The following is a 19,808-nucleotide window of genomic DNA, read 5'->3' as shown; positions in this document are numbered from 1 at the left end:
ACATATTCCCCACTGAGTCATCTCGCAGCTCCTGTGACCCCTTTTGAGTTGATTTTCATACAGTGTGAAAAAAGGACTCAAGTCCATTGCATTTGGCATGTGTACCGATGCTGTGGTGTATCTGAGGTGAAGGAGAGCACAGTTTAGCTCTAACCCCTCAGGGCACAGCTAGCTAGAGAAGGGTCTTTGTAGCAGTAACTGAAGATTAAAGAAAATCACCAGGGGTGAGCCTTAATCAACACGAATGGCGTCCTTTTGGATTAGGGTATGGACACATAGAGACATCATGTCCTGTACACTTACAGACAGTTAACTGAAAGTCACAGAGAAGGCCCAAGACCCTGCTGCTTGCATTTTAGCTTCCAGAAGTGACAGAAAACTAAGTCCTGCTGTGGAAATCACCAAATCGGTGGTCATTTGTGGCCCTGATGAACTAGGCAGTGAGTAGCTGTCCCACCTGTTTATTAAAAACCCTTTTGAGTTGATTTTTCATACAAAGAAAAAAATCCTCGCTGAACTGTTTGGCACCTCAGTGAGCATCAGTTAGCCTGGCATGTGGAAGCCATTACTCCTGGCTCATAACATTGTCCACTGATCTGTGCATGGGTCCTAGTATAGCACTACGGAGTCTGAATTACTATAAGGAGGGAGGAAGGAGCCTTGTAGGGAGTCCAGGAAATAGCAAGTGAGACTAACCTTTTAAGGTCCTTTGAATTTACACAGACACAGACACAGACACAGACACAGATGTAGACACACACACACACACACACACACACACACACACACACACACTTGTCAGCACATTGAGAAGCACTGGATTTCTAGGATTAAATCCAGATAGAAAGTTTTTTTTCTGTTTTAGAAAAAAATGTTCTTGCTTTCAAGTCTTGGCTCCAATATGACCAAAAAAAGATCTTTGTCAAAAGGGCCCACCATTAAAGAATTCGCCCACTGGATTTCTATAGGATTAAGAAGTTAAATCCAGATATCTGAAAAAGATTTTTTTTTTTGTCTGTTTTGCCATTCATAGAAAAATGTTCTTTTTGCTGGCGCTGCAACTCCACCAAAGCCCATAGTCATTTATTTAGAGTTTAGTTAAGTTTGTTTTTGAGATAGGGTTTCACCGTATATGTAACCCTGGCTACCTAGAACTCATTGTGTAGATCAAGTTCACCTCAAACTCACAGAGTTGTACGTCTGCCCCAGAGTGCGACTGAAGGCAATCGCTACCTCAGCCAGCCCTATCCAGAGCTCTCTGGACTTCTCTTGACCATGCTTTGTGGTCCAGTGTATAAGTCCTGCACTTTTGGTTAAGTACGTTTTTAAGGGTTTTATGTGGGTTTTTTTTGGAGCTGGTGTGAGTAGAAAGAACTCTCCTGTCTCTCTCTGTGTCTCTATGTGTGTCTCTGTCTCTGTGGTAATGTTAGGTACACAAGTGTATGGACGCAGATAAAAGCCAGCCATTGGTATTGGGAGCCTTTCTCCACTGTGTTTTGAGACAGGGTCTCTTACAGAACCCAGAGCTTGCTGGCTGGCTGAACTGGTCAGGCAGTGAACTGTCAAGACCTTCCTGTGTGCACTCCTAGACTCTAGGTTCACAGTCACTCAGTGCATTCTACTAGGTGTGGCAAGCTCTTTATTGATCAGATCATCTTCTTAGCACGAGTGGAAGTGTGTTCTTAATTTCCTTTCTGGATATAGAGACAACTGGTGACTACACACGGCACCTGCATCCTGTGATCTTACTATGCTCACGTACCAGAGACAATAACAGAAGTGACGGCGTGCTTCCTTCCCAACCAGTCCCATCAAACAGCGCCCACAGGCAGGCCTCCCTCTGTTGGAACTTTCAAGGGGCGAGAGGCCAGCTGCTCCATCAATAGCAGGAGCTGAATGCTGACTGGAACATTCATGCCCAGGGCAACACCACACAGCCACTGAAAGTGGGTTCAGGTTGATTCCATAGTCCCATGGGGGTGGGGATTTGTATGTTTTGCTCTGTTTTGTCTCCTACCCTCGAGTGAACATTTGGCACTCGGAAAGGAAAACAAAACAGAACACCCACAAGGAAAGATGATGTTGGCATCTCAGCTTACCTTACAATACTCATCTATTGGTATCAGGCGTTTGACGGCTACATCCCGGATGTGGCTGCGGCGAAAGAGGATTTTGCCTGCAGGGGATGAGAACACACTCAGCACAGCAGGGACTGGTGGCCCACCCCCCAACCCCTGCAGTGGCTGTCCGAGGGTGGACCTGAGTGGTACCGACGTTCCTAGCTGCCCTCAGTGTTTCCAGGCTGGACCTGGGTACACAGGTAGCCACGCCCAAGCTAAACTTCTCAAAGCCACATCCCTCTAGCATCATGACTGGGGAGAGTGAACCTAATGGGTAAGTGTTTTATGAGGATCGAGCTCACAGCCTTATTCATGCTATGCATATGCTCTGTGATGGAATCACACACCGGCCAACCCAGGAGCAGGTTAATCATGGTAGCTACTACAGCCACTATACATACATATGGGCTGCACTGTGTAAGTACGATATGGGCAATTAATGCGACTGATGGGGACTCACTTCCAGCATTTCATGTGTTGGAAACATGCACAAGCCTCTTATGATTGTATGTGCTCGGCACTATTAGGTGTGGCCCTTTTGGAGTAGGTGTGTCACTGTGGACGTGGGCTTCAAGACCATCATCCTAGCTGCCTGGAAGTCAATATTCTGCTAGCAGCCTTCAGATGAAGATGCAGAACTCTCAGCTCCTGCTGCACCATGCCTGCCTGGATGCTGCCATGTTCCCATCTTGATGATAATGGACTGAACCTCTGAACCTGTAGGCCAGTCTCAATTAAATGTTCTCTTTGTAAGACTTGTCTTGGTCATGGTGTCTGTTCACAGCAGTAAAACCCTAAGACACATCTCTACCAGCTATTCTAAAACACCCAGTTAGTAGCAGCCAGGAGCAGGGGCACACTGTGATGTAGTGTTGGCAAGCCATTCTCTCACCTGCTGTTAAACCATTCTGCCCCATCCTCTTTTTTTTTTTTTTTTTTTTTTTCTGGAGCTGGGGACCGAACCCAGGGCCTTGCGCTCACTAGGCAAGCGCTCTACCGCTGAGCTAAATCCCCAACCCCTGCCCCATCCTCTTACAACATTTTCCACCAGGCTCTGGTGACCACGCTTCTCCTTGTTCCTTTCATGAGGCCCCTTTTCTAGCTTCTGCATCTCTGTGAAATCAGGTGGAAGAGTCCCTGCAGGAAGAGCTCCTCCAAGCTCATCCTGGGCCGCAGACTCCCTCTCTCCCTCCCCTCATTCATGTCTCTGCTCCTGTCTACCCTGTCTACGGGTCCACTAAACTCTTGTGCTATTTGACTAATGATTCTGTGTCTTTCTGATCTAGCCCTGCTTGCTAAAAAGAAAGATCTAGCAGATACATCAAAGGGTTTGAAGAGCTTTGTCTTCTGAGAGACAGATCATCTTCTTTTCTTCTAAGCTTTCCCATATTTACTGCTTTCAGAAACATAAAGACATTCTCCCACAGAAGAGGAGCCGGTGTTGAGAGCCTGTTTTCCTCAATGGGTCCCCATGGGAACCTGGAGGTGGGGGCAGCAGGCTCTGCTGATTGTCCTAATATGGAAAGACCCTGCTGAGAATCTGGGTGGGCAACCTTCCCAGGGCAGGACTGTCCCCAACCCTGCAAAGATGCTGACATCACCAATTCAAATCCACATCAAGCTGGCGGCCTTCCCAGCCCCAGCCAATCAAATAGCCACACTTCTCACTTTAGCGGGCCTCACTCAGCAGGTAAGGCTGTTGGCAATCTACACTCCACCGAAGTGTCACAGTCTCTGAGCCTCCATGATTAAGAAGGAGCAGCTCTGGGCAGCAAATTCTCTCTGCATTCATCCGTTTCTCAAAGTGGGAGAGAACTGTCCCCTTACCCCAACCCTAAAACTAACGTGTTCCCTTTTGGTGGCAGGTCCTTCTGTACATCAGGGAGGAGAGCAGTATACGGTATACAGGTTTCTTACTGTAAAAGTAAGTGGGTTCAAAGTATTTACAACGAGCATGGAGCCATTGCCAACTTACACTGCAAGGAACAGACTTGTCTCAAAACCACCACACAGCCAGTCTGTTTTGGTTAATTTACTACTATTGTTATTGTTTCTGTTGTTTGGTCAAATTGATACAAACTTGAGTTAAAAGGAAACATCGCCTAAGAAAATGTCTCCATAAGACAGGCCGTAGGCAAACCTACAGTATTGTCTTGGATAACAATTAATTTGGGAGGGTCCAATCCACTGTGGGTGGAGTCACCCGGGGTCAGGTGGCCGGGTGAGCCAGGAGCAAGCCAATGAGCTGCATTCCTCCATGGCGCTGCCTCAACTTCCCTCGGCGGTAGACTGTGACATGGACATGTGAGTCAAACAAGCCCTTTTTTCTCCTACTCATGTTTGGTCGCGGTGTTTCAACATAGTAATAGAAAGCAAAGGGAGCTCAAGGCTTCACCCAGAAGCTTAGTGGGCGGAAACTCCTCCCTGGGCTTGGAGGGACCTTGGGACACTGAGGCAGGAGGAAAGCTCACTAGGTGGTTATGGCCAATGCCTCCTACTGTGTGCCTAGCAGCCAATCAACTCTGGAGCCCGTGACCAGGAAGAATAGGGCTTTGTTTTGTTGTCTTGAGGTCTCCTCCACAACATACCTGGAACCTGGCCCATGGTAGATCTTATGAAGGAGTAATTCCTGTGTGCCCCCCAAGCGTCAGCATGCGTGTGACACTGTAGTTAAGAACACGCTAATCCTTTCTCCCATGTGCAGCTCTCTGGGGCCAGCCAACCCTGAGGCAGGTTACGCTCAGGCCAGGCTCGAGGCAGCCTGGCCAGCGCTCACAGTGGCCCCTACTTGTTAGTGGTGCCTCTCTGGTGAAGTGTGGGGACGGTGAGTCCGGGGGTGGGGGGAGGATGGGAGGGTGAGGAAGGACAGTGGGGCTACCTCCATACTGGAGTGGAAAGGGTGTTCAGGAGGGAGAACAGCTTTGGTGGGAACGGGCGGCTTTTGTTTTCCACAGGGGAAGAAGGCCAAACTGTAATTCTTAGTTCTCAGGTCCCATCCTCTGCCAAGTTGGCCTCCCCAGCCCTTGCTGGGATGGAAAGTCCGCGCAGGCTGGCCCCCTCCCCCGCCTTTGTGCTAACATGAAACTTGCCTTTGTCTTGCTGACAAGGCAGTCTGGCTAGAGAATTGACCTCAGGAGAGGAGACCCACTTCCTGCCCACTGCTTTGGCCTGGGGAATAGCTGAGAGGTGGGGCTCAGAAGGGATGGGTCACAGGTCCTGGAGCCCCTGGGAATCCTAGGCTGGAAGTGGGCACAGGGACAAAGGAGCTAAGTCCTGAGAGCAGCATTTTCTCGAATTCTTGCTGGAAAAGAATTACGTAACCACAAAGGCTTTTAAGAGCTGGGGAGAGGGGTCGGGCTCAAGTTCTCTGCCTTGGGAAGTTTTCCAGAGCTGACTTTTCTTTCATCCAGAAGAAAGCTACGGCTACATCTTACTGCTCCCTCTCTCTCTCTTGAAGAAATCCTGTTTTTTAGAACCTGGCTGAACTTGAACATTCTGCTCATTCCAGAATGACTTCAAAATACAAAACTGAGAACCCCCAAAGGAAGCCCCCCAACTCTCCTCTTTTGCTGCCTTTGCCGAGAGCCTATTCTGTGCTAGGAACTGAACTTTGGGAAGCAGAGTCACTGTCTTATTTAACAGATGTGGAAATAGAGGGGCAGGGGAGGGCGGGAGGCTTCGGGTGGTGATTAAAATCACGGGGCTGAAGAGGTCTGGCTCCAAAGTGTGTGCTTTGCAGCCCTGGGTTTTGGCTATTGTAGCTGGCACATGGGGTTCTCTCCACTGGGGGAAAAATTCCAGTGTGGCTGAGGTTTTCCCAGTGGAGTGACTAAAAATCATTAGGTTTTTTTTTTTTTTTTTGTTGTTGTTTTTTTGATTTTTGTTTTGCAAAGGATTCTCTCAGCAGAGGGGGCCTAACTGAGCCAGGCTGATAGTGCCTGAGAACACACCGGGTGGGCACGGGTGTGACAGAGACCTGTTGCAGGATATTTGATCACACTGTAAAAGCTGAGATTGGATTATTTACTGGGGAAAAAAAAGCAAAACAAAAACAAAAACACAATCTGTTTCTAGTTGTGGTGGCTCAGCCCTTGGGAGGATACACCTTTAACCCCAAACAATGAAGGTAAAGTTATTTTGCAGAAGGAAGCACTCACGTTTGAAAGTGTTGTCTAATTCAGTGGCAGACAAAATAAGTAATCAGAGAAAGATCTGACTGAATAGGATGCAACTCTCAGGGGAAGAGAGAGGAAGAGGAGGCTACTTAAGAGCAGGACAGAGAGGGAGGAGACAGTTTTGCTGGGACAGTTGTACGGCGGCAGGTACAAGAGAGAACAAGCTAGACACGGGTGAAGACAGAATGAACCAGAGAACGAGAAGGAGCCAGAAGATTAGGACAGGTTGGCAAAGTTAGAGGCCAAGCAGAGCAATTCAGGAGAACCCAAGAGAAGCCAGATTGAGTCAGTCAGTGTAGAGAGGAGTTTGAGCCATCCAGAACCCAGAAAGAACTAGAAAGGGTTCAGCAGTAAGCCTCAGAGGCTGAAAACATTTTAGGCGTAGATTACAATGTATGGAGGCTAGAGGCTCCCAGGGCTAGGCCTAGGTTAGCAGACTGAGGTAGTAAGCCTCAGAGATGACAATTGCATCAGGTGAATAAAAGGTGCATTTACAGGGACCCAGGAAAGGAGGAAGATTGTGAGCTCTCCACGCCATGGATATCTGGGGTGACTATACTGACAGTCAAACATGTGTAACAACATCAAGTGAGCGACGGCCTCAGGGACCCGTCAGACACTTACACAGTCTTCATCGGCGCCATCTTTACAGAACCATTCTCACCCCCAATTTGCAAGAAAGGAAATCAAACAAATACTACTGAATCATTTGCCGAGGTGAGGTGTGTGTGTGCGCCTAAGGTGACAAAGTTGGAAGTGACTCTGGGCATGTAGTCAGAGCCACCATCCCTGTTTATATCCCACATCTGCCATCTGTGCACATGTTTGCAGTTTCTCTGGGCCCTAGCTCCTCCTCTGTGACGGGAGCGTGGAGCTGACTACCTGTAGAGCGGGAAACTAACTGGAGCTGGGGTGTAATGCAAATCGCTTGGTGGTGCCAGCATCCAGTGACAGCTGTAAGCAGCAGTTGTTGGAACTTGGAGCAGGTTCTGTTCTGCATACTTCCTCTTTTTCATCTAAAGTCTTCACGTTATTCTTTGGTAGGGCTGGGGCTGGGGGTGGGGCGAGCTGGGTGTGCACACAAGTGCGAGCCAAGACTGCATTGTACCCTTTGCAGCAGCTGGTTTAACAGCTGGTATTCGAGGTGCTTAGTAATCACGATCCCAACCTGTCCTGCCGTACTCCGCAGAGTAGGCTAGTCCATGCCTTATACTATCCAGGATCAGCCTGGAAACCACAGGGACCCTTCTAAGCAGACAGCATTCTCTGACAGGGACGTTAGAAGGATCTGAAGTGTCAGAAAATTTCTATGCCTCCATCAGACTGGCGTGTGTATGTGTGTGTGTGTGTGTGTGTGTGTGTGTGTGTGTGTGTGTGTGTGTGTGTGATGTTATTAATTGCTAATTGTTGTGGAAGAGCTCAGCCCACTGTGAATGGTGCCACCTCTGGGCAGGAGGTCCTTGACTATATAAGAAAGCAAGCTGAGCAAGCCATGGTGGGTGAGCCAGCTTCTTCCTTGGTGTCAGCATCAGCTCTCAATTTACCTTTCCCTATGATAGTTACGGAGACATGGACGATGAAGTGAACCCCTTTGGCAGTGGTGTTCATCCTAGCAACAGATGCTAACCAGGAGAGAAACAACACTCCTCCCCCAACGGTGATGTGGGGATGAGCTCATGTGCTCTTGTGGGGACTGGGAACTGCTTTTCAAGTGACCAGGCTTACCCTACCAAAGAGTGTACACCTTACCCACCTGGCAGAAATGGGATGATCCTCTGCTTGGGGTCCTTCTGTCCCCCTTCCACGGGGAACTTGTCCAACATCTGCATCTACATGAAGAGGGAATAAAAGCAAAAACCTTTTACAATACAAAACACACATTATCTGACATCCGAACGAAACTTGTGATTTGACATAGTAAAAGTTCACTTTGTCCAGCTTTTCAGAAACCTGAGCCTATGGAGATGGGGTCTGGATCTGAGGCCTATGTGAAGGCAACTGTTTACATCCACAGCTTCCAAACCGTGAAAGCTCAACATTGCAAAAGACCATTCTTAGCTGGTTTGTTTGTTTTTTTTTAAGATTTTTTAAAAATTGCGTGTACATGTTCGACATGCATGCTGGTGCCCTCAGAGGCCAGAAATGTTAGGGCTCCCGGAACTGGATTTACAGGCTGTCGTAACTGGCCAGATGATGGTATTAGTAACCAAACATAGTTCTTCTACAAGCAACAGCTGTACGTGCTCTTATCACGGAGCTGTCGCTCCAGGCCACCACTCTTGGTTCTCCTAGAGTTTAAGCTGTGGGACTTGAAATGTAAACCATAGCCTAAGGACTTCTGTTTACAGACACCAGGTCGCTCTGCATTCTGGGAAGTGATGGGTGTGTTTAAATGCCCTTCACCTTTTAAGCCTAGGCTTACGACATCATTCTATTCCTGATCCACTCGGAAACTCCAAACCTGCCCAGCAGAGCCCAGTGCCTGGTCCTATGTTGTATGCATGAGCCAGCCATGAAGACATGTAGTCTCAAAAGAGCCTGGAAAACAGCCTGGTGATTGTGAAGTAGTGTGTCAGATACCACAAAACAGGCAGGGTTTGAGGACGGAGCAGGGGGCCGAGTATAACCAGCCTGTGACTCTGACAGCTTCAGAAGGAAAGTGAGGCTGAACACGGTGATGCACATCTTTAATCCCAGGGGTAGGTGGATCTAGCTCAAGGTTAGCCTGGTCTACATAATGAGTTCCAGGCCATAGTTCCAGGGATATAGACTGAGACCTTGTAAAAAAAAATATTAATTTTAGAAAAAGGAAGAAACTAATGTGAAATCTCTGGCTTGGTACTCAAAAATCACAGGAATCTGCCACTCACTTCTTGTGTGTTCTGATGTAATTTTAAGGGTCTTCCCTTTCGGTTCCCGTAATAACAGCATTGTGGCATATCTAAAACGGGGCTGGGCTCAGGACTCCTCTCTGTCTGCTCTGGCTTCCTGGTCACATGTGCATTAGGATGGGTCAGGATATGCTGCTGTAACGAGCTCCACCCCTCTGAAGTGGGTCTCATCTAATGATCAGCAACACATATCGTTTCAGGGTAGAGGCTAACAGCGGCATCATAGTTTGCCGTTGTCTATTGCCCTCTCTGTTGTGAAGGACCTACTCCCTGACACCGACTTCTCTGCCATCTGCAGTCCTGGAAGGAGGGCACAGAGCATTTCAACCCTGCCCACGGTCCAGCCCTTGGCCTAGTTGCCCATGATCAAGCTACCCTGCTATCTGGTGGGTTGTTTTATTGTTGTTTTTGAGGCAGTCTCACTGTGTAAGCTCTGGTTATCCTGGAGCTCACTATGTAGACCAAGCTGGCCTTGAACTTATAGATATCTGCCTGCCTCTGCCTCCTGAGTGCTGGAATTAAAGGCATGTGCTGCCACTACCGTGCCTGGCTCAACTATGTAAATCATGGCCTCTGTCTCTATCTATCTCCCTCTGTCTCTCTGTCTGTCTCTGTCTATCTCTGTCTGTCTCTGTCTGTCTCTGTCTGTCTCTGTCTCTGTCTCTGTCTCTCTGTCTCTCTGTCTCTCTGTCTCTCTGTCTCTCTGTCTCTCTGTCTCTCTCTCTCTCTCTCTCTGTATGTGTGTGTGTGTCTTTCTCTCATGCTAGGGATTGAACCCAAGGCTTCCCCACATGCTAAATCAGCACTCTGCCACTGAGCCATCTCTGGAGCCTAACAGAGGTTACTTGTTATAGCAGCATATCCTGACCCATCCTAATCCACATGTAGCCAGGAAGCCAGAGCAGACAGAGAGGAGTCTGCCACAAATGGCTGACAGGTGAGAAGCCTCCCCACCACTATGCTTTGGGGGAAAACATCACCCTGATTCCACAGACTCTCTGGTAGAAGGAAAGAAGTTTGGAAAAGTCCAGGAGGAATGAAGCACCAGGAGGGAGTAAGCACACAAGAAGAAAACGTGCCCAGGAGCAGGCAGGCACTGCATCTCAGCAGGATCCACCCCACCCCATCCCTACCCTGCCTTTACTGTAGACATTAGCACTCAAGGTCTGAGAGGCAAAGAATCTGGCCCAGTGCCTGCAGCCTGCCGTGTAGCAAGGCCAGAGCCTGCAGTTCAGTGGAACTTTGTCATTGCAAGAGTTCCTCTCTGTAATGCCACCAAGACTGGAGAGGGCAGGGGGTATGTGCATCAGCCTGGAGCTTCTGGCTTCTTCTGTGCTAGTTTATACAATACCATGGGGAGTGGGCTGGCTTCAGGGTGGCTGGGCTTGCAAGGCGGCTGGAGTATGTAAGCTTCCAGAAGCCCAGGGAAGAGGCTTCACTCATGCATTTTCTTTATTATTATGTGCAGTACTAGGGATGGAACCAAGGGCTTTGTACATGCTAGGTAAGAGAGCTACAATTGTAAGCACTGGGGTAGCCTGGGTTCCATTATCCACAGTGTTATTTGTGGCTGTTCATCACTGGCCCCTACTCCATCCTGCGTTGGGACAGTAATACTTGGTCCAGTGTCCTGACTGCCAAGGCCACTGTGGGCCTCCTTGGGAAGATGGGTTCATTTCTGAAGAGTTTTTCTATACCAGCACATAGCAAGCTTTCAAGAAACACTGGCAAAATGAATTCTAACAGTGAGGGAGTCTGAGGACTGCAGGTGGTACCCAAGAGTGTTCTGGACTCACCAGGATATTTTATGTTGAAGCTAAAACTACTGGAAACACAAGTTTAATGAAAAGTGTCAGTGGATTCAACAGAGAACCCCTCCCCACAAAGGGGATCACTTCAAAGGACAGTTAAAATCTCTAAAGAATAGCAGTCACATTACTAATATAACACAACAACAACAATAATGATGACGATGTTGACAGTGCAGGGCAGTTGACAGTTAACTGTCTTCTAATTCATCAGATCTTTACAGTGACCTGTGAAACAAATGTTACAAGTTCCAAGTCTCAGATGAGGGAACTTGGGATCAGAGAGGACAAGCAATTTGCCTTAGGCCACACAGAAGGGCAGGGGCATGACCAGTCCCAACACCTTCGTCTAGTCACATTCTCCTAATATGGTTCTTCAGCTGGATTCAGGGTTACGTGGATATGGAAAACCAGCTTGAGACGAGGCAGGCTCAATATTCTGTGCACATAGGAACAGAACATTCCATTTTCAAAAGCAATTCATCAGTCTTAGCCGCACAGGCTCTGATGTTTATAGGTTTGACTAATGTTATCCCCTTTACCTTCTCAACTTTAGGACAAAGTTGAAACATCACCGAGGGGAAGCACTTGTAAAGAATACAGTGACAAGGCTACTTCTGTTCCCTTGGTGCATCCCCTTTGGATGTCTACACTGGCTAGCAAGTATCTACACTGGCTACTGTGTATCCACATGGGCTAAGGAATGTCCATACAGGCTAATCAGCGTCCATACTGGCTAATGAGTACACTGTTAACGCGTGTCCACATTGGCTAATGAATGTTTCCATTAGCTAACAAATGTCCACAGTGGTTCATAGACCACTTGTCGAACCTCAGATAAGTCCCCTTGGGGCAGAAAGTTCCACCAGCAACATCCATCATCTGTCCGGTATGGCCATTTAGGGAATGAGGGACATTGTGTCGGAGACTGTGAGTAACACTGCTTTGAAACTGATTTGGGAGTAACTTAGTAGCATGGCAGACTGTGAGGTTTTTTTTCTTTAACTGTGTTACACATACACAATATACAATACATCTTCCAACCATATGTGGGTACACAGTTCCATGGTCTAACTGCGCACCCACTATGTAGACAGCCATCTCCTTCACCGTCTTCTGAGCTTTTCATCAGCCAGAGCACCAGACAGCTCTTCATCCACCCTCCCTGGTGAATGCCCCATCTGCTTCAGTTGATCACTCTGGGTACCTTGCGCAGGGAGAGTGAAACATCTGTCCTTTTCTCTCTGGCCTTATCCTACTCAGAGCATGGTGTTCAGGTCAATCATACTACAGCCAGTATCAGAACTGTTTTGTTTTGTCTTTTGTTTTTGTGAGATAGGGTGTCTCTGGGTAGCTCCGGTGACAGCTGTGACCCTCCTCCAGGGGGGACACACTGAACCTGGGGGATTCAGAGTACAAAGGCTGCAGAACACAGTGTGAAGTGGACCCATGTCTGAGGCTTATTTGTCAAGGGCTCGGGTGGTGCTCAAGCTGTAGGGAGGAAATGAACCCATGAATTGGATGCTGAGAGCAAGTCCATCTCTTCAGACCTGGGTCCCAGGGAGGTAGTGGTTGGATCCCTGCTGTTTGGGGCACGTGACTGCCTCTTTAAGCTTAAATGTTTCCACTTGTGAAATGCCCATGATACTGACCTCATGCTGGTAAAGGGGGGTTTAGTGAGATGGCATTTAAGAAAGGCATCTCAAAGTTCTACCAAATTTCTTGGCTGGGTGCTGCTGTGAGCACCCCAGTCACTCTTCCCCAGGGCCTTGCTTGGATGTCCATTCCTTCCATCACATCCCGATTGACTCTACAGCACTAACTCAGGCTAAAGTAGAAAGTGAAGCTCAGGGAGGCTGAGTGACCTGTCCAAGGGTTAGGACCTCCCACCAGGTGTTCCTACTCCAAACTTTTCTGTTTCCCTCCAGAAAAGAGGTCCCTGTGTGCCTTGAACACCTCATCCTATGGTCTAAGATGAAATTAAGCCACTGTGGTGGTTTGAATATGCTTGGCCCACAGGGAGTGCTACTGTTAGGAGGTGTGGCCTTATTGAAGGAAGTGAGTCACTGTGGCGATGGGCTTTGAACCTCTACCCAGTGCTTCTTCTGTTTGCCTTTAGAACAAGATGTGGAACTCTCAGTTCCTCCTGTACCATGCCTTCCTGGATGCTGCCATGTTCCTGCCTTGATGATGACGGACTGAACCTCTGAACCTGTAAGCCAGCCCCACTTAAATGTTGTCCCTTTAAGAGTTGTCTTGGTCATGGTGTCTGTTCACAGCAGTAGAGCCCTAACTAAGACAGCCACAGAGGAATTTTTTTCCTCCAAAGTAATGATGCTGATGTGCTAGATGCAGGCTGGTGCAGTAGCTGCTGCCATGTACCACACCACGGGGCCCAGACATGAAGAAAGACAAGTCTTTGACTCGGCAGCCCTGGCTCTAGCTGCATCCAAAGCCAAAGTCCCTGGTCTTCAGGGCTCCATTCCGCTGACGAACGTGAATCTGGGAAAATTCAACCTAGTTGGACTTCTATCTGCAATTATGACAGTCGGACAGACACTAGATCTTGAGCCAGAAAGTGAAGAACTAGACTGAACCCCAGCTCTCAGATCCCAAAGTCTGGAATCTTGAGAAACTGGAACCATGTTCTTCTTAATCCCAAGCAGCCTGGGTCTGACAGTCATTCTACCAGTCAGCAGCCCAGGGCTGGTCTCACAGTTTCCACCTTAAAAAAAAAGGAAAGAAGGAAAGGAAGGAAGGAAGGAAGGAAGGAAGGAAGGAAGGAAGGAAGGAAGAAAGGAAGGAAGGAGGCAAGCTATACCTCACATACCACAAAATTCACTAGCTAAAATGTACCACTCAGCAGTTTTCTGTGTATTTACACAGTCAGCAACCATGGCCATTTACCTAGTTCTAGAACCTTTTCATTACCCCCTAAAGAAACCCAACACCTACAACCACCATCTGCCCATTGTCCACTTCCCAAAGCCCTGTGGGACTGCTCTCTCTGGACACATGCTCCATTTTAACTTGCGGCTGGTAGCAAAAGCAGCATCAGAGAGCAGAGTGGCTAAAAGCATGGACTCCGATAGACCACAGCCTCCAATCTGAGTACTGTCAGACTAAGCTGTGTGACTCAGGCAAATGAGCGAACCTCTCTGAGCCTAGGCTCTTTCACCTGTGTAATCAGATGAACTGCTTGTGATGATTAAATGAGTAGACTGACCACGAGCAGAGCCTCGGGAATGCTGGCTGCTTTTACTGACATGATCCCATATCACCAATGAGAATGCTCAGACACAGAAGATTAAAGGAGTGGGCCCAAGCCACACAGCTGAGCATGGCTGGGTCCAGGTCTTCTGAGCTCTCTGCTTTTTCTGTTACACTACACCAGTTCGGCTGCTCCTCCTCCAAGCCTGAGCCCTCCTCTCATAGTGTGAGCCAAGTCACTTCTATAAACAAAACAAAACAAAAAAAAATCAAGGCCATGTGCCAAATGGGTCATGGAAATCATGAAATGATCTAATGTGGGGTGTCACAGTCCCACATGGGCTGGTCTCCTTGCCCAGTCCTTGGGGACCGCTGAGTTGGGTCGCCCAACCTCTCCTACCCCTCTGAGGTTAATATGGGGAAGAGAAGGCTACTTCTAGCTTGAGCCAGACCCCTGGAATCACATGACTTTCCCACTCTGCCACCATGCCATCTGGGACTCCTTAGAACTGGATGAGGCCGGGCCTCTGAACAGCTTCACCATGCCAGGGGTGGCCACCGGGAACAGACCATTCTGTTCTGGTAAAGCCCAGGTCATTACTACACAGAGCTGGGAAGAAAACTTAAGCTATGGTAGAAGCAAGGTCAGTAAGAACACAGTGTAATAAGCACAGGATTTGGGCTGGAAAAGACTTGTGACCGGACTTTGCAAAGGAGGTCACCATGGTTGACACGTCTGTGGAGAGAGACAGCTCACCCTTAACACACTGAGCCAGGTCCCTCTCATTTCGTTTTTTTTTTTTTTTTTTTTCTTTTTTTTTGAACTGGGGACCCAACCCAGGGCCTTTGCCTTCCCTAGGCAAGCGCTCTACCACTGAGCTAAATCCCAACCCCTCATTTCAGAGTCTTAACAAGTCCGGGGTTGGGATGCACTTGGAGATGAGAGAAGAAAGAGAGGAGAGAGAGAGAGGAGGAGAGAGAGGGAGAGAGAGGGAGAGGGAGAGAGAGAGAGAGAGAGAGAGAGAGACAGAGAGAGAGAGACAGAGACAGAGACAGACAGAGACAGAGACAGAGACAGAGACAGAGACAGAGAGACAGAGAACAGACAGACAGACAGCTAAGGCCTGAAAAGAGAAGGCTGAGCCTTGAACTTGGATTTGCCTTTATCCTTGGGCCAGGCTGGAATAAGGACTTCAAGGAACAGTCTAGCCACACGCTCCAACACGCCAGCGATTCAACACGTTCCCGTTCACAGGGCTCCCTCCCCCCGCTCTCTTGCAGTTCCTCCAGTTGGTATGCTGGGCCAGTATCACCTGCTCCCCACCGCAGCCGACAGGCTGCTGTGGTGTCTGTCCCAGGATCTTGGCCATCACTAGAGTCTCTCCCCCAGAGTCTGGCACCCGGGGACTTCCGGTTGCTGACAGTAGGGAAAGACAGCTGACAGAGGCTAAAATGGCCGACTTGAGGACGCCTAGGGTGTTGGCCAATGGGCAGTTGAAGAGGCTGTTCTAAATGCATCCGTGGGAACAAAAAGCAGGTTGGTGAGGGGGTCCCGAGGCCACAAGACAGATGGGCGGGAGCTGCCAGTGGATACTGGGTCCTTTCAAGGCCACAGCCGTGTTTGCTCTGGGTTCTAGGGAACAATGTGCTCTGCCCGTGAATCCACCCAAGTCCTCTCTTCGTGTGCCAACTGGTGGAGTGGGTTCTGCTCTGCAGAGGAGAATAACACCTTGGATGACAACCATATTGTTCTTGTTCCTTAGCCCCACTGTTCCTTGTTGGAGGTGCCAGGCTGGCAAGAAGTCCCTGAACACACGCCAAGGCAGAGCTCCCAAGGTAGACACCACTGCCTAGAACAGCAGCACCTAGCAATGGGCAAAACCTGTAGGTCATCTACATTATCACTCATTCGTGTGAAAGGGCAGGGCAGCCCTGGATGCTCTCCCACACGGGGCTTCTGTGTGTCACTTGCTCAGGGCACTGGAGGGTTCCAGTATCACCGCTGCCCCGTGTCTCCCCTTCCCCCATGTTCTCTTCTCCCCCGTCTGTTCATTCTACACGGTGGCTAGCGCTTACTTACGCGTGGCTGGGCTCAACCTCCTGGTCTTGTGTGTGCGAGGCTCGCACTTTCCCACGTGGCAGCATCCCACCCCACGGCATGTTTTACGGAGAGCCCTGCTGTTTATTTATCCTCAGCTCGTTTGCAGCAGAGCAGCAGAAGATTATAGGTGTACGTGACACTGCTCGATGCGGCCACATGCTATGGAACACAAAGCGTCCCAGATGAGCTCATTATGTTTTAAATAATTAAGTGACTGGTGTCTCAATGGCTTTCCACGAAGCCGCGACTCCTGGCTGTGTGTCGGGGAGGCATGAGAGACTGTTTTAACTGCACTAGAGAAATCAATTGGGAGCTTATTGCTGTCTGCTCTCCTCCTTTACAGCAGTGGGCTGTACACAGGCTCTGAACATTCTCCTGTTCACATTGGCAGGAAGTGCTTGGGTTTATGTAGTCAAGGAAGCCTGCAGTTAACATTACCCAGCCCCCAATGCCCTTGATACCATGGTGGAAGAGCAACTCAGGGAAGCCCATTCATTGGCTGTCATAGTGATTGGCACAGAGCTAAGCCTATGACATGCAAAGCGTCTGCCAGGACACAAGAAGTTGTGGAGGTTTGAGTAGGTATGGCCTCCATAGACTCATGTATTTAAATGCTCGGCCCATAGGGAGTAGCACTATTAGGAGGTGTGGTCTTGTCAGAGGAAGAATATCACTGAGGGAGTGGGCTTAGACATCTCCTATGCTCAAGCTAAGCCCAGTGTGACACACAGTCTATTGCTGATCAAGATACAAAATTTTCAGCTCCTCCAGCACCACATCTGCCTGCACACTGCCGTGTTTCTCTCTATAACCATAATGGACTAAATCTATGAACCTGTAAGCCAGCCCCAATGAAATGCTTTTCTTTATAGGAGTTGCCATGGTCATGGTGGTTCTCCAAAGCACGTAATAAGACAGAAGTCATTGGTACTCAGAATGTGAACCCAGGGTTGCCAGAGCCATCTGCAATCAAGTGGGACTAGGGATATAGCCAATACCACTTGTGGGGACATAGAAGGAGAAGTCAGGGCAGACGGCAGAATGAAAAGCTTGCACTGCCTTGTGCCGGAAGCCTGGGAGCCTTCTCCTCTTGGGATACTCAAGGAATTCTGAGTTGGTCCTGTCACGAGTAGGGCAGATGCCACTCAGCCATCGTGGATGGAGGCTCACACTAGACCTCACTTACACAGTAGGGAGTTCAGAAAGCCAGGAATGTCCCTTAGTGTCTGTGGCAGATGTCATGTAAAGAACTTTGCCAGGTCATCTCCTGAAGGACATTGACTTCTCCAGTCTCCTTGGAGCTGCCTACTTTTGGAGATACTGACATGAAGTTATCAGCCCAGGATTAGCAAAGGAAATGGTTCCTACCTAGCTGCGAGTTCCTGCTGAGTTACACAGCTCACAGTGAAACTGGCAGTGCATGCTTGTTCATTGGTTCACTCATTCATTCATTCATTCATTCATTCATTCATCCATCCACATATTCATTCATTCATTCATTCATTCAGCCATCCACTCACCCATCCATTCATCCATCTATCCATCTGTTCATTCATTCATCCATTCATCCACTCATCCATTCATCCCTCCACCATCCATCCATTCAACCATCCATTCATTCATTCACATACTCACACATGCAAACATGCACCAATCACTAAGTGAACAGTGGTATGTGCTGGGCCTTGAATTAAAATATTAAGGAAATAAAGGAGGAAGAGGACGTGATTCAAATAGGTCAAAGCACAAGGCAGACAAGACCTTACTTATACCTTAAACATGGATGTCATTTTAAAGTCTAGAACATGGAAAGACGAGGCTCTAAAGTCACATGTATGAAAAGTCCAATTAACCTCCTCTCCCACCACAGATGCCTACCTGGAGGTCAAAGAACTTGCTGTAGCGCCGGTAGATGGCCTCCGTGGCGCCACTGGACCACGTGACTCGGATGATGTAGACCTGCAGGGAGAGAGCAAGGAGACAAGTATTAAACCACCAGGGGACAATATGGTTGGAGCACTCTCTCTCCAGCCCAGGTTCCGGGAATTTCATCCCCATGGGACAGAGCAGGGAGGCAAACCTTTGAGGGGTGTTGAGTGGGTCATGAGCAGTAGTAGCTCAGGGGTGGGTTCCTGATGACCAGTGGGTTTGTTAGAAAAGCAAGTTTAATCCAGCCATCTTCTCTCCTGCACTCTTATCCACCTTCCCTCTTCTGCCCTGAGTTAAGCATTCTAAAGGCCCCTGCCAGATGCCAGCCCCTTGATTGTGATCTTCCAAGTTCTAAGAAACAAACCTCTATTCTTTACCAATTATTCACCTGTGCCACTCAATTATCGCAACACCAAGCAGACTAAGGGAATCTTTCATCTCTGAGACTGGGGAGGAGTTTGAGCCAGAAAACCCGTGTGTTTCAATCTCAGTTTGGCCAAAGACCAGCTGGACCAGTCAGCCCCTTGCTGTCTCGAAGCCGTAGCTCCCTCCCTCCTCAATAGAAGGGGAACAATAGCTCTTGCCTGCAGAGCTGTGTCAGGGTACGGCAGGTCAGCTCCGGCCACTGCTACTCCCAGCACTGTAAAGATGTCTGCCTGCTGTCCATGTGGCTCTTCTTGCCAGAGTAATTCTTAAAACCTTCCCATTTCTCCAGAGAAGTCAGGGCGCCTGAATCCTCAACCCCTTCTATGGCCCGAGTGCTGCCCCATCCTGATGTTTCCGCCAGTGAGGACTCCCTTGAGTCTCAGTTTCTCTATCTGTAAACTGGGTGAACAGCACCTGCTTCCTCTGCTTCGCAGGCTATACAAGCGTCTAACAAAATCAAGGTCATGTCTCTCACCTTGGCCACATATCACCAGTGTGGGGAAACTGAGGTACCTGCTGGCAGGCAGGCATATACCTCAGTGGGGACTGCAGTTGCCCCTGCTGGCTTTGGCTAGCATTGATTACCACAACACCTCGACTTTTCTCCAGGGAATCTCTTCTCCATCCCGAATAGCCCCTTAGAAACAGAGGAGGCACAATCCATGGTGACCCAGAAGGGGTGACATGTGACTGAACAGGGCCAATTGGGGTCGGTAAGAGTCAGCCATGGGACTTTACCCTTCACGTCAGGAGACTAAGGATACGATCTGACGTATCTATTTCAGCTTGAAGCTAAGTCTACAGACACCTGCTTTCTGGGCCAATAATTACCATGTGGTCCTCGGAGAGCTATGCATAATTATAATAAATCTGTGTAATTATAATAAAATAGCTTAATTATCATTTTTTACTTATGCATATTTATGGGGAATGGTATGATCATCTGATGTATGCATACCATGTGTAGTGATAAAATCCACGTGTGCGCGATATATGATTGATATATATGATAGACACATGATAAATAAATGTGCATATGCATACTTATATACTACACATATATACACGCATATGCATACATAATGGTGCTAGGGTTGGAAACTGAAAGAAACTGTAGAACTCGGATAAGCTAGTGACTTGACCTTCAA

General features: G+C 48.5%; 1 protein-coding gene across 1 annotated transcript in view; it reads right to left on the bottom strand.

The window, feature by feature from the left end:
- Sh3pxd2b (SH3 and PX domains 2B) overlaps window positions 1–19,808 on the bottom strand; it is an 80,275-nt gene that overhangs the window by 34,169 nt on the left and 26,298 nt on the right. The window contains exons 2-4 of the mRNA XM_032912152.1: window positions 18,184–18,264; window positions 8,049–8,124; window positions 2,100–2,176 (exon numbers count right to left, since the gene is read on the bottom strand). Of these exons, the coding sequence (XP_032768043.1) occupies window positions 2,100–2,176; window positions 8,049–8,124; window positions 18,184–18,264 (234 nt within the window). The remainder of the gene's footprint in view (window positions 1–2,099; window positions 2,177–8,048; window positions 8,125–18,183; window positions 18,265–19,808) is intronic.

This window comes from Rattus rattus, chromosome 9 (assembly GCF_011064425.1).
Source record: "Rattus rattus isolate New Zealand chromosome 9, Rrattus_CSIRO_v1, whole genome shotgun sequence".
NCBI classification, from domain to species: Eukaryota; Metazoa; Chordata; class Mammalia; order Rodentia; family Muridae; genus Rattus; species Rattus rattus.
Note: the sequence above shows the minus strand (reverse complement) of the source record. Positions and strands in the feature narration are given on the sequence as shown.